Source organism: Notolabrus celidotus, chromosome 17 (assembly GCF_009762535.1).
Source record: "Notolabrus celidotus isolate fNotCel1 chromosome 17, fNotCel1.pri, whole genome shotgun sequence".
Lineage (NCBI taxonomy): Eukaryota > Metazoa > Chordata > Actinopteri > Labriformes > Labridae > Notolabrus > Notolabrus celidotus.
In genome coordinates, this window is record NC_048288.1 from 12,473,820 (window position 1) to 12,491,553 (window position 17,734).

General features: G+C 40.2%; 1 protein-coding gene across 1 annotated transcript in view; it reads left to right on the forward strand.

Moving 5' to 3' along the window:
- The first annotated feature begins 6,504 nt into the window (after positions 1-6,504).
- vopp1 (VOPP1 WW domain binding protein) overlaps positions 6,505-17,734 on the forward strand; it is a 36,463-nt gene continuing 25,233 nt past the window's right edge. The window contains exon 1 of the mRNA XM_034706598.1: positions 6,505-6,808. Within this exon, the coding sequence (XP_034562489.1) occupies positions 6,758-6,808 (51 nt within the window). The 5' untranslated portion in view covers positions 6,505-6,757. The remainder of the gene's footprint in view (positions 6,809-17,734) is intronic.

Here is a 17,734-nt window from a genome sequence, read left to right on the forward strand (position 1 = left end):
AGAATCACTGAGTGTGTCTGTGTGACAGTGTGTGTGACAGTGTGTGTGTGTGTGTGTGTGTGTGTGTGTGTGTGTGTGTGTGTGTGTGTGTGTGTGTGTGTGTGTGTGTGTGTGTGTTTGTGTCTGTTTTCTCCCCAGAACATTTTTCCTATTAGCACTACAGCTCATCCTCATGCACTTCAGTCTCTTTGCCAAACAACAAGAGGCTGCAGCAGAGTACGAGAGCCACTTCTGATCAGAGCTCCATCCCATGATGCTTCACAGCAGTAGCAGGAGCTCAGGCCGTTTTTATGGAAATTTGAAATTGCTATACTAAAAAAAAATGACAGTATGAAATATAGTGTGCATTCACTGTTTGATATTAAATTAAAATATGTTTCAAAAAGCAGACATCCCTTTATTGGTGAAACAAATGGGTGTAAAATATAGACTGTATAAAATATGGACGTAGTAGCCGTGACGTTACCCATCTGTTTCTGAAGCACTGTTTGAGGCCAATCAGTGGTGGCAGCCATATTGCTGCTGTCGAGTGATTGTGACGTAAAGAGGTGGAGTTTCCTAGCCAACAGCTACAGTGTTCCCGCCTGTCAATCAAGTCAGCTGTGCTCCTCATTGGAAGACTCGTAATCTCAATATTAAATTGCCACGTTATGAAAAAAATCACCCCCTCACAGTGTGTGTCGATCAAGAAATGAGCTATCCAGACTACACTCGTCTTTTGTATCAGGCTGTAAACATGTTCATTTCTGCTGTAAAGATCATCTTTTTCCCATTCATGTGTATGTGACTTCCGGTACTTCCGGAGCCAGCCTCAAGAGGATCCTTGAGGAACTGCAGCTTTTAGCACTTCCGCATTGGACTCATATTTTTAGACCGGATGTTGCCGCTTGGTGTAAAAGCTTTACAGAGGGAGAGCTGTCAAGTATGAAAGTGTCTTCTTGTCATTTCAGGTATTAAGCGTGCAAATCACTTGACACATTGTAGTCTTTAAAGAAAATATGTAGAATTTGTGGTTAGCTATAAGATTTTAGCTGTCTGAGTCCTGATGACCTGTACATTTTAAAGCTCCTGTGAGAGATTTTTAGATCCCTCTGAAACAGACTGAAATAAATAAGGATTCTTCTTTACGACGTACGAAAGCAAACTATCAGTCTAAAGATCATTTTTACAATTAATAAACTTGTTCAAAAGTGAAAGTTGTTACAAAATCTTGTGGTATTTGTAGATGAGTAAACCAGTTCACATGTGCAGACCAGATTTCACCAGGATAATCTGCTTCTGTCACAAAATTCGTCACACATTCACACACACATTAGCAGACATTTCAATTAGAGTCTTGTGTATTTTATGGCTGAAATGATTGTATTACAACACATGAAGTAAAGGAAACAACTCACAGACAGTTGGTGCATTTTATTAAAAGGGCAAATGTAGTAAGTCTAACTTAAGTTTAACTTTATTTGCACCTTTAATAAAAGGCACAGTTCTTTCCTTTACTTTCTGTCCTCTGCTGAGAGGCACCAGATTGCCAACTAAATCAACTCATATCAAGATGAAGGATAGTGGATCACCCAACCACAGAAACTGAAACTGAACCGAGTACTTTTGGCATATGATGCAGCAGGGATGTCTTGCAGTATATGCACTGATACGCAACAGCAACATCATGGTTCACTGGTAGCCCACAGATAAAGTCTGCTGCATTCAGAGGCTTAATTGTTGTATCACTTTAACAAAAGGGTTGTTGACGACCCTGGTGCACCTTTTAAACTGAGTGTCAAAACTTAAGACTGGTCCTTAGGGGATCTGAAGACCATCTAGAAAGGTTGGATCAGGAGGAAGATTTACACAGATAAAGTTTAGGTTCAAGATGCTTGAAGGTTTGAAACACTTAGTGGGATGAAAAGACAGGGACACAATGAAAGACTGAAGAATGGCTAGTTTTGTATTTTACATGCAGAAATGAGACTGACACTGATCCTCTTGCACAGTTCTTGAAAGCAGTTGAGTGTGAAATTGTGATGAACTCAATTACTGTAGTGTCAGCTGTAGGACTTCTATCAGTGATCAAGTTTGACTGCTTAAATTGGATGGTACTTTGAACATGTAGAGCTAATGCTGTGATTCGCAGCTCTGCTGTAAATTAGAAAAGAAAACAGCTTTACAACATAAAGATCAGAAAGAGACGGGAGCATTTTATGTTCATACAGAAGTTTTTGTGAGCTCTATAAAACCTCATCAGCTGCCTTTTAAATCACAAAGTTGTCATTTTGATTTTCTGTACTGTTTAAGATGCATCACTTTCACTCGTTCAGTCACTTCATCACACACTCTGGTTCCTTTCCCAGGGAGCGCTACAGAGCAGCTGTGAGTGCCGTCCATTTTTCCAGCCTGACAGTCTTTGTTCTCTGCTTCTCTGCAACACAAACAGGATCTGTGTGTAAGTCAGCTGAATGGAAACACAGCAAAGTATTAAAGGCTCATCTCCCACATAATGGGAGGTTAATTGAAGCTGCCTGGTTCGGGTAGATTAAAATCAATAGTGAATACACAAACACATGAAGCGTGACACTGGTGTAATGGCCAAGGTTTTAATACTAGACAACACACTCTAATAAGAGCTGCAGCAGCAGGTGTTTGTACAGGTGATGAGCAAAGAGCAGATCATCAGCAGTTTACTGTGTGTGTGTACACGTGTGAAAATATGGTGTTGGCTTACAAGTAAAGTCACCATATGCCTGATGTTTTGTAGCAGAATGTGTAGTTTTACAGTTTCATATTATGGATGTAACATGTTCAGGTACAGTTCAGTACTTAAACATAACATAAACACCAATTCAAAAAGACGATCTTTGCAGCATTAATAAACATGTTACAGCCTGGTTAAAAAAAAAGCTTGAGTCTACGTAGCTAATTCCTCTATCGGCACACACTTTATTGAGGGTGAATTTGTTCCTAGTTTTTTCCCAAATAAGGACATGACTGACTTGACTCCCAGACGGGACCACATAGCTGTTGGCTAGGAGGCTCAAACCCAATCTCTTTACATCACACTCTGCCTGGTTGAGTTCCACATTTCCAATATGGCTGCCGCCGTAGACGGCTTCAAAACAGCGCTCAGGAACAGATGGGTGACGTTACGGATACTACGTCCATTATTTATACAGTCTATGATCTACACTGACCATTAATTCCTTGTAAAGAGTGATATTTGCAGAGTTAGAGCCGGCACAGAGCTTGTTGTGTAGGTTGCGAGAGTGTGGAATTCAAGGGTGTTCAGAGACCAAGGTCACTGTCATACTACCAAGGTTTGAGGTAAAAAATGTTAAGCCTAAATTTGTAACATGCCAATTAAAAAAGGAATCGAAACGAGACATCTATTTTTGCCTTTCCTGCATTTTATAACTGCAGCTGTTCATGTTCAGCAATATTTTATTATATCTTTTAAGATGCTTTGAATTGTGATTGTAAATTACTGTTTTTATTGTTATGTGTGGACCCCAGGAAGACTAGGGACCATGTTGTGGAAGCTAATGGAGATCCTAATAAAGAATAAAGAATAAAGCTGTGTTGGGTTTAACTAATTTCAGGTTTGTCATTTTACAGTTTTGGATAATGAAGCATGCTAAATGCTACAATCAGGGTACACTGGGTTGATTTATTGAGTTAATCTCAAATGACCTCAAAGAAACTGCTGCCTCGTAGCTCTAGGATATCAAAAGCCCAACTAAGCTGCTTTTATTGTAAAGGTAACCTTGACAGAAGAGTGAGAAGCTGCATGCTTGAATGGAGGCTTTCGTTGTAAAATGTTGCACAATGGGGCGAACATAACAAGGCAAAGAGCATCAGTGTCAGAACACTCTGAGCACACATGACAAAAACAGGCCAATGTGTTCAAAATTAGGAAGCTAATAGTAGTTGGTCTACATTGTGTCAATGGAACAAGACAAGGTTTGGGAAAATGCTCATTTTTAATGTAATGTTTGCTTAAGAGTTGCAGTGGCAATTACACATTTTATGGTTGCTGGGTTTATTAAGTAAAAGATGAGAAGACATTTTGAGACTAAATAAATAACTCTCCTGAAAACATAAACCAGTTTCAGTCCATAGAATCTCAGCACTGCAGAATCTGTTGTGTCTTGTCAGCTCCTGCCCAGCTGTCTTCTTTGTCTCAGCTGCTGTCCATGGTGCTGAATGTGAAACATCCCACTCAAGCAACACAACTGTATGAAGCCTTCAGAATGCTCATCAGCTGTGTGGGTACAGTGAGACATTGAGAGACAGTGGAGAATATAGTTCTGAGCCATTTATAACAAACCATGACTGACACTAAAAGCTATTAGCAAAGTAGACTAGTCTGATAGATGCCAGACGGAAAATGGACTTGATGTACAGAGCTCTTATATACGTTAAAATAAATGTCAGGTTTTGTTCAGCTGTTTGCTCACAGGCCCACACATTGAGCTGCCTGTCCCACTGATGGCTGCCTTGATTTCTATAAATTAGAGGGCACTGTTGAAGGATTTGACCGATGTACTTCTGATTTATTTCACAGCTAACTTTGATCAGTTTAACATGTTTTTGCAATTATTTTATTCAAAGGTGTGTTGTGTTGTATTTAGTAGCATTTAGCCTGACAGACTGGAATATAATGATCATAAGTATGTTTAAATTAGTGTTTAATCACCTTAACATAAGAAATATATTTTTTTTTATTGACTTAATTAGCCTTCTATAGCTACATAATGAGCAGGTCCTCTTTCATGGTGCTAGCATCATGCACATAGACTGTATAAATAATGGACGTAGTATCCGTGACGTCACCCATCTGTTCCTGAGCGCTGTTTTGAAGCCGTCGGCAGCAGCCATATTGGAAATGCGGAACTCAACCAGGCATAGTGTGACGTAAAGAGGCGAGGTTCGAGCCTCCTAGCCAACAGCTATATCTTCTGAACCGTTGCGTTAGAAACAGTGTGTGCCGATAGAGAGATTAGCTTTGTAGGGCCAAGCCGTTTTTTGAACCAGGCTGTAAACATGTTTATTAATGCTGCAAAGATCGTCTTCTTTCCCATTCATGTCTGCGTGGTTTCCGGTGTTTCTGCAGCCAGCTTCAAGTGGATTCTTGATGAATTGCAGTTTATATCACTTCTGCATGGGCTTCATCGTTTGAGACCGGAGGTTACCGCTTGATCATGCACCACCATGTTTCTACAGTAGCACATGACGGACAAACTAACATACACATTCTTTTAGTAAGTTGTGGTGTTTCTGTTACCGGTTTAATTCTTCTCATAGAACCGTTTACAATGTCATTAGTTCTTTAAAGACATATTTCCAGATGATTGTGCTTGTTGTTTGTGTAGGAATATGGCTAGCGGCTAGCAAACATACACTGAGGCGTTAGCTAACTGCTAGCCCTTGCTAATTTACATAGTTTGAACTCTAATGGCCCTTTTCCACTACACAGTTCCAGCCCTACTCGACTCAACTCGACTCTACTCGGTTTGGGTTTCTTTTCCACCAGCCCGAGTACCAACTCACGGTGGGCGGGTTTTTTTTTAAATGGCGGGTTTGATACCTGTATTGGGCGTCGCGCTCATGACTCTTAGGTGACGAAATTGTCTGACCAATCAGTGGCCGGCAGTCCGTCGACGTCACCTTTTAGTATCGGCTCAGCTCGCTTGGAACCAGAGCAGAGCAGGTACAAAAAACTGGTAGCTCACACAAGGTACCGCGCCACCTCATGTGAGATACCAACACAAACCGAGTAGAGTCGAGTCAAGTCGCTTAGAGTAGGGCTAAGACGGGCGGGTGGAAAAGGGCCATAATAGGCGACTTAAGGTCAAACCTTAGCAACATCCTACACCTCCTTCCAGTTTTCTGCTGCTAATGACTGGACTCCCCTGCAACAATCCCTAAACCTGATCCCTCTCATTCCACTCGCCACTTTCAAAAACGTATTACACCCCATAACTCAACATCACTGCACTTGCTTTTAAGTTGTTCACTCCTGTCATATTTTTGTATTGTATTGTTCTGTTTCTATGTTTCTCTGTATGTCCTCTCTGTTTTTTGTTTTGTTTTTATTCATTGTCATGCCACCTGTGTTTGCTTTTTGCCCAGGTCGCTATTGTAAATGAGAATTGGTTGTCAATTGACTTATCTGGTAAAATAAAGGTAAAATAAATACAAATGTACTCACTTTTTACACACAATTATTTATTTGGCTTATTATGTGTACAACTATAAAACGAGTTTTGGATGTTGGACTTGTTTGTAGCTGACTGGAAAACATACAGTGCGCATCCCTCAGACTGCTAACACAAACGTAGGGAACAGATATAAATGTATTCACTATTTTGCTGTTTATCTGAACAATAGGAACTGGAATTCCTCCTCAGTGTAATACACAATGTGTGTGTATGTGTAAGTGTGTGTATGCGTGTGTGTGTGTGTGTGTGTGGCATGCAGGCGGGCGGGGGGTCGGAAAGGGGCGTGGAATAAGCCAACATCACAGGCTAATGCAGCTTCCCTCCATGCCATTAATCTCCGTCTGTGGACCGTCTGATCGTCACCCAGGTTGCCTACATCCATCCCGTCACCCTGAGGACTGCGTGTCGGACCTGATCTCTGGGAGTCTCTCTAGCAGGGGGATGAAACCGACACAGTGATAAAAGGAGCATCTCCTCCTCCTCCTCCTCCTCGTCCTTTTTCTCCTCCAGAAGCGGAGCTCGGCTCTCCTCCTGCCGGCGGAGAGATGAGGAATCCTGTGGCCGGTTACGCGCTGACATTCTGGCTATTTCTAGAGGTGAGCGATGCCTTCTATTATTACCACCAGACATGAACAGCTTTGATGGACACTCGCTTCTGTTTGACAGCACAGTGCTGCACTGTGAGTGTATTTCGGCTGCTATGTAAAGACAGTAAGTCGTTGTGTTTTAGAGGTTTCACTGGCAGCAGGCTGCCTGTGATGGAGCTCAGAGATGTGCCGCTTGCTATTGTTTTGAGCGTCGTTCGCCAAATCCCATTCAAAACTACAACAAGTCAATATTAATTTGCTCAACATCCAAATTTCACACTGTTCATATAATACATTGATATTTTGTATCATATGCATGTCATCTTGCAATAACTTCGGCTTGCAAGTATTCCACAAAGAAACACTGCATATCATACAATCTTAACTTGATTGGTTGATTCTGTATCTCTCCACCTTATCCATTGTGATGGAAATACAATGAGAGGAGATAAGGGATGTGATGCTGATTGCATCATATGAAGGCTGAATGGAGGACTAAAGACTACAACAATCCCCTTTTTAATGACTAAACCCTCAAAATGTTTTTTGTGAAAACCAACTGAGCTACCTGTGATTGTCTCATCCTTTGTCCTTGTGCCCAGACCCCCATAACTACTCAGTGGGTTACTGGGCCTGTCGGACAAACACCATCACACAGGATATATATACAGAGGGCAAGAGGTTGAATCTTAAAGTGGGACTTATTTTGATCACTTTATTATGTTTCACCTTGGGATCTCTCATTTTCAAGTGTTGTCCCATCCCAGATTGACCTTTTTTTGATGCATTCTTCTCTGCAAAGCGAAGTTGGTACCACCAAAATGTCCCTCTTTCCTAAACACATGCACTTTCAAAATAAGCAGTATATTTTTCAGTCATGTTTTTTTTTTCTTTTTTCTACATGTCAGACATTTAAGGATGATTTTAGGAGAAGGGCATGACAATGTGTCCTAATTTCATCTTATAGGCCTCTGAAGGTAGAACAAAGTGGTCACGATCCCCACTCTCTCTGTCAGTCCTGTACCGCTGACACTCATGTCTATTCATGTATTATTAAGTCTGATCATTATTATTTTATTTCATTCAGCTGACTTAGTGAGCACATCCATTTTGAATGTGAGCATGCAGCCTAGAGGGAATGAAGCCCTTAGACCACGTCTTGGTGCTGCTGCTGTGCTCACTTTGATAAGTGCTCATGACAAACTGTCTATGTTTAGATGAAGACATTTTCATTTTCAGCAGCTTTGACCAACAAAAGTTTGCCTCTGACATAACACTGAAATTAAAACAAGGTATTGTGTTGAATTCAGCTCAGAATATTGATAATATTTCAGCCTAAAGGATGCAAACCTCAGGGATATCAAGAGGAAGGCTAACTCTTTGTTGGCAGAATTTATACCAAGTCTGGTGAAAGCACAGATTAGAGGCACATTCTTCATGTCTGTTGTTGCATTCCTTGCAGCTTAAGATTTATATCACCATAATTAAGTGTCACGCCTTTGAGCAGCTACAAGTTTTATTTTCTCTCTCTCTCAGTTTGTTTGTGACTATTTTTGCATTGTGAATGAGAGTACTTAAACTGGTCTCTATCCCAAGACCATAGTTAGTTGACGCACTGATTCTAGCTTGACTGTAAACACTGTTATAAGGGTCGATGGTAGTTGCAGGGTTCGTTGTTTTCTGAGGGTTGAGCTGTTTGCATGCCTGAAGCCATGGTAAATAAACATATCACACACACAGGCATAAAGGTGCCCTGAGAAGGTTTCCCCTGAGCGATCAATGTTTTACTCTGACATGTACATAATGTCACGCCCCTTCACAGATTGTTATAATCTCAGGGTTCACAAAGAGGATCAGGTTCATGTTCTACAAATAACCGTCAGTTGTTTGGACCACAGATGTACGATACAAGAACAAGTTCATCTTTAGGGATTGTTTGCTTTTGGCAATAGTGTTAAGTGGTAGTAGTGTTAAGTAATGAACACACAAATTAACTTAAAGACAGTCATATACCGTAGAACAGGGGTTCCCAAACTTTTCAGCCAACGACCCCCAAAATATCTGTGCCAAAGACTCGCGACCCCCACTGTCCCTCGAAGTGATTAAATGAAGCCTCATACTTAATCTAGCTCGTCTGCAGAAAATTAGCCACCTACATGCACATGTGGCTGTGCTGTTATGAATTACCCTGCTGCTACTGATGCTTTTGTTAGTGAACTGTTTACTAACCCGAACCTCAGGACTCATCTTGCAACAAAGAAAGGCAGAAAAAGAATGTAAAAAAAATAATTTGTAAGGTTTTATTTGTAATGAATTACTTTAAAAACATGTATAGCAATAATGGACAATATATAACACTTTAGAATACATCTCAAATCATCTCGCCACCCCAATTTAGTGTCTGGCAACCCTCCAGGGCGTCCCAACCCCCACTTTGGGAACCCCTGCCGTAGACTGTCTAAAAACACAGACAGCACAACAGCTCCAGATGTGAAGCCAAAACTTTTCGAGCTCCCCCTGGTGTCTGGCTGTGATATACCTCATATATTCCGCCTCATGGGTCAAACAAGAAAATTTGCTAACAACATGTTTTCACAGGAGACATTGGGAGAGTCTGACTCGCCCTACTCCTTCTGTGATTGATCCTTATCCAACCAACCAACAAAGGCAATAACAGGTACTAGCCAATTAGAGACGGAGTAAGGCAGGTCATGCCTTTGCCTGTTACAGAAAAAATACAGAGAAAATGCAACATAAATACTCAATGATGTGTTTCAAACTCAGGGGGTGTTTTGATGTTAGTATAGTAATGGAGTCTGTATGCTACTACTACTGCTACCATCTTCGTCTCATCACTATCATCACTCTCTCTCTCTCTTCATCTCCTCTATCCAACCCCAACCCGGTCGAGGCAGATATCTGTCTAACATGAGTCTGGTTCTGCTCAAGGTTTCTGCCTGCTAAAGGAAGTTTTTCCTTGCCACTGTAACTTGATAAAAACTGCGAGGTGCAATGCTCACGGTGGATTAACATGAGATCAGACCGAGTCCTGTCTGTAAGAGGGGACTGGATTGTATCCTGTCTTGGTGTTGGGTCTTTGTGAATAATTTAACATTGAGTATGGTCTAGACCGGCTCTGTTTGTAAAAGTGTCTTGAGATAATGTTTGTTGTGATTTGGCGCTATACAAATAAAGATTGATTGATTGACTCGACCACTGCCTGCAATGTTCTTGAACGGTTCAGCAAAATAGAAGGAATGGCGAGAGAAAATATAATGGACACTTAACATAAGGTCATTGAACTTTGCAGAGATCCTTCAGGTCAGTACAGTTCACAGCAGAACAGATTCACGGGTATGAACTTTTATCAGTAAGTTAAATGTGTGCGATTGTTAGCGATAAAGGTGTGACATCAATCCTGTTTCTCCACCTGCTAGATCGCTTCAGTGCAGTTTTTGCCTCCAAATTACGTTGCCAGTGCAATTTCTCGGCACAGAATTTAGATAGTATTTTGGTTTCACTTCTTTCAATGGGAGAAGATGGAGGTGTGCCGTCCAAGTAAATGCACAGTACATTTTCAGCGCGCCAAACATTATAATAAATAATACAAATAGGGACATCTTCAATTTTGCACAACCCTTGTGTGTTAAATGGTATAAAAAATAGACATTTCAGAAATGATAATATGCATGAATTTATTGGTGTATTGGGCTGTGCAGGTTTATTGTGCAGCTTGGACTACTGCAGCCTCCTGTTTGCAGGAGCTAGACTCTAATCCAGCCAACTTAAAAGCCAGTTCAGCAGCAGTCAGAGGAGCAGAAGTGGCTACCAAACACAGCTTATAGGGATGATTAATGAAAGTAAGGTTAAGTAAACTACACCTCAGCTGGAATGTGTGTCAGAAATCACTCTGTATATTTGAGTTATGACTCAGTGACAACACACAGAAGATACAAATAGAATAAGTGTGACAGGGGCATGCTCGGAGTTATCTAGGACTGTCAAAGTGAGAAGCATCATGAGAGTGTTTCAGTGTTAGAGTAAATGCAGTGACAATTGAAAGTATATCCACTGTTGCAATGCAATAAGCAAAGGAGTTAATTCAACATGTTTTGAATTGTGACAGAGGCGTAGTGTGACAGCCCATTGTGTTAGGGCAAGGTCATACTTAGTGTTCTTTTCTCTAAATCACAATATGAATGGTTGTTTCAAATCTTAGAACCTGATTCTTTCCAAATGGAAGAACGTAAAGACTGATGAGCTGATTTAGAGCCATTTCATTGGTACTGGTGGCTGCTAGATCTTCATGTCATTGGCTTCACCGCTCTCCTTCCCTGCCTGGTTCCAACCTTGGATGTTCCACAGCTTCTTAACATGCTTCTGTTCCTTTTTGTCAGCTTCAAATAGAACTCAGATCTAGTTTTGACCTCTCTAGGCCACCATATTCCTCCTTATGCTAGAGCATGCTTGTAGTGTGCAGTCATCCAGGTAATAAGAAGATTTCCAGGCTTTCAAGACTCTCTGCTGAGGCTGTGATTAAAACATAATTGCATTATCACACAGTCACATGATCAAGGTTTGGTCTCTAGTGTTTGTCTCCTCTCCTGTTTATTTCTCATAGGCTTTGAAATGAAGTAACAACAAATACCTTCAGTCCTGAATTTCATATTTTGTATGATATGAACTGATGTTTTTCAAATCAGAGTTTAAAGAATGCATATAATGTGTATCACAAATCTGGATTTTGTTCTAGATGTTGACAAACCTCTGTTAAAATAGCATTATTATTTTTAGCAAGGAAAACCTAACCCTACTGTTCATTTTGTCATATGTTTGCTAGAATAAGCCTTCTCTAGACAAATAAGATCAAAGTGACAAATTATGATTTTCTTCTTTTTTTCTTTTCTTTTATATGCAACAGTGCAAAGATATGCAAATGCTTGACATTGAACAGAACATAAAAGAAAAAACATACAGTAGATCTTGAGAGCAATAACCAAATGTTATCAAGTATAGACTACAGTACACAAAAACAAAACAAACAAACAAGAGAAAAAATGATTTTCACTTTTAAAGGCATTGAAACATCTTCTTAAACTGAGCTTAAAGAATGGACATATAACTTATAAAAGATGACATGACCCAGGAGTCATGGGTGGATAAAGAAGAAACTGCTTTTGTGAAGTGAGCAACCTCTAAAAATTGAAGCCAATGCAGGAGTGCAAAATCTGCAGTTCCTGGAGTGTCCACTTGAGGCTGTCTCCAAAAGCCAAGCACACCTCATTAGACCAATTTTGAAATGCAGATTTTTCTCATTCTTATGATTTTGTTAGTTACTCTGTTGTGTTTCCATCCCAGCTTTGGCTTGTGGATAGGCTATCATGGTCTCAACTCTTTGCCTTCTTCCAGCTTAGCTAACTCAGCTGATGTTGGCATTTCCAATATGGTGGCTGCGTGCCATCTTTGGACCTCATAGCACCTCTTCAGAAACCAGTGATTGAAGTCACTGAGACGACATCCATGTTTTGTGGATCCCAGTCTATGGAAGTGAAGCATAAAGGGCCTACTCCACTTTTGGTGGAAGTACTTTCTTAGACAAAGGCAGGGGTGTGATTCTAAGTAGGGATATTTGGGTTTGGTCGACTAAATTATAAAACATTGTTAACCTCTCTAGTCAGCACAATGATTAAAAGTTAGCTAGACCAATTGATAGTATTTGTATTACTGTAGGCCTGAATTACCAGTCCTATGTTGTGTTTCAGCTGTGGCACAGTCAGCCTTTACTTGCCAGGGCTGTAGCGCCGGTTAATTGTTGCTGCCACAATGCATAAATACTGTACTACCCCGCTGTAAACAAGCATAGGTGACAGATAACATCTTGTAGCATATCAAAGTTTGACGGTATTTTGATCTAGAAAATGGAGATAAAGTTGTAGGTCTGGTTAAACTGGTATGTAACCACTCGACAGAAGCAGTGTGTAACCAGCTCAGGCATGGGGACGCTAACCTGCAAGGCAGACCAAAGGCTGGTGGTGCTAGCTCTGCTAATGGTAGCCACTCACAGCAAACCAATTGGACATGTCTGACATTGACATTTGACTGTTTTCTTATGCAGAAAATGCAGAAGCAGGAATTACAATTCCTACTAAGGAATTTAAGCATCTGTTTCAATGACTAAGAAATGAGTTCCCTCTGATCTCACCTAATTAGAAGTGACCAACCACTCTGGCAGCCACATTGCCATTCCAACCTTTTATGGCTTAAACATTAGTTACTTTAAAACATAAACTGTGGTAGCTAACTTGTACAGCACACGGTTGGACTTCTTCCAAGTTACTTCTTTGGGGCTGGCCCCGCTGCACCTTACACTCAGGCCTCTAGATCAGACCTGACTGGAGTCAAATCTCCCTCTAGCTCCTCTCTTTTCTCAGCTTGAACTCAACAAGTCTTAATCCTTCTGGAGTCACAATCTTTGTCAGGGCACTCCCTATTCTATTCCATTTACCTGGTCTCTGTGAGTCTAAATGTGGTTTCACTAACACTTGTCAGGCTCCAGTAATTATTTCGCCACCACTTCTCTGCCAGTATCTCGGTTGGGTTGTCACACTGACCCTCTGCTCTTGTCTTGAAAATCTTGAAATCTTTAGCAGTACAATTTTCTGTGCCAATAATGATCAATACGCCTCTAGTGTTTTTATAGCCTCTAATCTTTGGTACTTGCTGAGCTATCTCACTAACAGCATTAAATGGCATCAAAGCTATTGGCAACATGTAATCAATTTGTCCATCAGGAAACTCTGTAACTCAGAGAGTTCAGGCAGAGAAACAGAGGGAAATCAGAGAGACAGTTTTTCTACAAAAAACATGAAAATAAAAGTTTACATCAGTACAAAGTGATGTTATTTTTCAAAGAATAAATAGCTGCGGCTTATAAACACTTCCTGGAAATGAATCAGACAATGTGAAATATCAAGAAAATGTCAAAATAAGCTAGAGTGTTGCGTTAATGAGGGCTGTTATTCTGAGTGTTGACAACTGCTTACTTGTTTGACTTTGCTACAATCAAAGAGTTTTAAATCTTTTAGCAAGTAAAGCTTTAACGAAACCAGTGGAATGAGAATCAGACTGAGAGTGATGGTAAAAGGCGTATTTTCCACCTAATACAACGCAGACACAAAATTTCAACCATAGATGAACTCAGTTAAAAAAGTACATCTGCTTTAAAACATTCAGAGAGCACCACGGCCGTGCTATAGAGATGTGAAGACTTTGTACGGCAGACTGCAGACCTGATGCTGCGCGAGGTGAATGGGACAGATTCATGTTCTAAAAATAACTGAAGGTTTGTTACGTAGTTTGGCCCTCTGAATTGATCCAGTCATCAACCCAGCAGCAGTTAGAGCTGCACCAGTGGCTGTGACACAAAGGGGTAAATAAAGCAAGCTGAAGTTAGCTACTTAATACTCTCAACAACTGATTGCTGATGTCAAAAATGGTGCTTCTGCTCTAAGTCTGTACTGCAAATACAAGTACACCAAGGCATGACACAAAATATTAGACTTTAATATCCAGAACATTGCTTATTGTAAAAATAGAAGTCTGCAGCCAGGTTTACTTCTGATTCATCAAACTAAACCCTGCCAATTATTTCCCAACCTCATGATCAGATCATTTAATTGTATTGTTTTTCATTGTGACATCAACGTTGTGTTTCCAAAGAGCCCTCCTACATCTATGTGACACATAACGGCAGTGCTTTGTGTTTAATAATGGTAGGTTCACGCTGCCTCTACTGTAAAAACAATTAAATGTAATACATCTATTCATATGAATATGTTATGATTTGATTTTTGTGTGGCATGGAAAATTGATCTCACCATGAAAGCAATCATTTATTCTAGACATCTAGTTATGGCTGATCCTCTATGGCTAACACTAAACACATGCATAGGGAAAATGATCAATGTATATAAGACATTTTATTATTTTTTGTGTTATTTTATTTTACACTACAAATATTTTGTAGTTAAATGTATTTATTATTTATAGGAGGCTTTGTGTTGAGAGGGTTGATATGTCAGGTGCACTGGAAATATGGAGGTAGCCACCATGATGTCACTCATTGGTTTGTAGACTGCAAGCCTGTTACTAGTATTTTGAGAAAGATAAGACTGTAAGGTTGGGGCTACTGGCTGTGGAGTGACAAGGAAGCAGTTTATACAAGTCTATGCCTAAAACTTGAACACAGAGGTTAAAGCTCCAGTGAGAAATTTTAGCCGGTTGCGACACAGACTGAAACTAATATTGATGTCTCTGTATGACCTAAAGAAGCAAACATGAGCTTCAACAAGGAGAGTTGCTATTTCTATCGAGTTGTTTTTAACCATAGACTGTAAATAAAAATGGACAGCGTTACTCCGCCTCTTCCTGTTGTACGGTTCTGAGCTAAAAAATCCCATTTAATTTCATTTAATATTAATTTCACCATTTCCATATGGAGTCATAACTTAGTGTAACTTTAACGCACTGTAAACAATATCTAGTTGATAATATTACCCATGCTACCAGAGGAGAAACACTAAGAACAGTCCCCTAATACACAAAAGCAGAGCAGTAGATTAACACATGTACTTGCTTTACATGACAAGAGAAGTACAGGCATCCTCAAGCTCGTCTGCCTCCTAATTGCTTTCTCCACCTCAGGCCTAACACACACTGACAATCAAATGATGCTTGTGGGTCGGTTACTGCTTACTAATGGCAGAGGTAGCTGTGCGGTCAGCAGAGATCAATAAGACAGGAAGCAGAGGGGGAGGACGTTCGATGGGAATTGGGAGGAAAGGAAGAAAGGAATGAATTATAGAGGAGGAGAGGAAGTGAAACAGTGTTGAAATCAAGTGGATAAAAGAAAACATACAGGAAGTGGTTGATAGAAATGTGTCAAATTTAAGTTTGACACAACTTAGACCATAACTAGACCTGAGACTGCTTTAATATCAAGGGTAATATACTGGAATTGTTCACCCTCCTTGTGCAGTAAATTGAAAATCATCAATCTGAGTTAATATGAAGGCTCAAATTGGAGTGAAGTTGTGTTCAGTTTTGTCTGACTTCTCACAGGCAGCTTCTTTATTGACCCATCTACTTTCATATTCTCATCTACAGCATCCAGCAGCTTCAAACACATACTGATCACCACACACACACACATTTACTCCTGCTTTAAAAGCTTTAATGGGTGATGTAAAACCTTTTGAACTATTCATCCCCCTGAATGTCCTCTAGCCAAAACCCATGTGAGCTGCTTTTAAAGCAGGGAAAACACAATTCTCTGGTTACGTAACGGTCATTTTTGTCCCGCAGGAGCACAGAGGGACATTTTACTCTGCTGTCAGCGCTTTCACTGAGTTCCAATTAGAGAAAGACAATGAACAGAGCTGGATGGTGACCATAGCAGGGAGAGGGTCTGAAACTTGATAACGATTAGGTCCAACAAATGTAGATGGAGAGGAACTGGATTTTCAAATTAAAGCTCTGTCGATAGTTTTTATACATCAGAAGTACGTTATTGAAATTCTATATCAGCATTGAAGTTTTACACCGTTTCTGTAAAAGGCATGCACATGAAAAAGTCTCCATTTATCTCACCCACACTCAAATCCATTCTGCCAGAGGTGACATTGTTAACTGAGTCATATAAAGGCTAATGCCGGCTTGACTATTGTGTGATAAGAGGGCAAAAGCTATTAGATTTTGAGGAGGATTGAGAGGGAAGATCAAGGATGGGAAAACCAAGAGGCGGCACTGTTCATAGGATCTGCTTCAGCAGCACTGAGGCCAGGAACTGCAGCCAGAAGAGGGGACACACTGATGCAGAGAGGGAGACAAGTACGTGGATGGTACTTGCATGAGGTTGGTGGTGCATCCTCTCTCAAGCTTTGTTTGTAGCACCAGCTTGATATAAATTCATGGTCCAGAAGAGACCCAGTTGTGGTGGTAGTGAATATGTCCAACTAAGAGTGCTCATTTATACATTTTCTGTTGATATTCATGGTCTCCTGAAGATGAACCCTGATGATCTTCCCTTATTTAATCATACTCAACTAGGAATTTAACAATATCTACACCTCATGGTACAATAATATCATGGTAACATGTCCAAGATGCGATATTTATCATCAATCAATCTTTATTTGTATAGCGCCAAATCACAGCAAATGTTATCTCAAGATGCTTTTACAAACAGAGCAGGTCTAGACCGTATTCTGTTAAATTATTAACAAAGACCCAACATCAAGACAGGATAAGATCTAGTCCCGTCTTAAGACAGGACTCCGTCTGATCTCTGATCTTAATCCACCATGAGCATTGCACCTTGCAGTATTTAGCAAGTTACAGCGGCAAGGAAAAAACGTCCTTTTAACAGGCAGAAACCTCGAACAGAACCAGAACCACGACATAGAAGAAGAAAAAAGAAGGCTTTAAATAATGATTTAGGTTGTTGGACCCTGTCTCAATGTTCAAAGTCCCTTTTAAATAACGATATAATTACATTAGCTGTATCTTGTAAACAAAACATGTCATACTCACAATATCACACCTATTTAACAGTGGATTGTAACACCTCGCCTATGTTGGATTGGGTGAGTGACTAAAAGAGAGTCCATGTTTGTAGGAAAGACCCTTTCATTTCCCTTTCAACTGTCATAATGTTCTGTGATAGTAATACAGCTCTGAGTATCTCGTGAAGTCCACCTTCCCATGGTGATTGAGATGTACTCTGCTTGTTTGAGCTGGTAATATATTCAGTGCTACATCTTATTCCTCTGGCAGAGTCTGACAACATTACATCCCTATATTAGACTGACACAAAGTATGTTTTAAGTAGATTTTAATGATATCAAAAGATACTTGTGACAAAGAAAAATTAGAAAA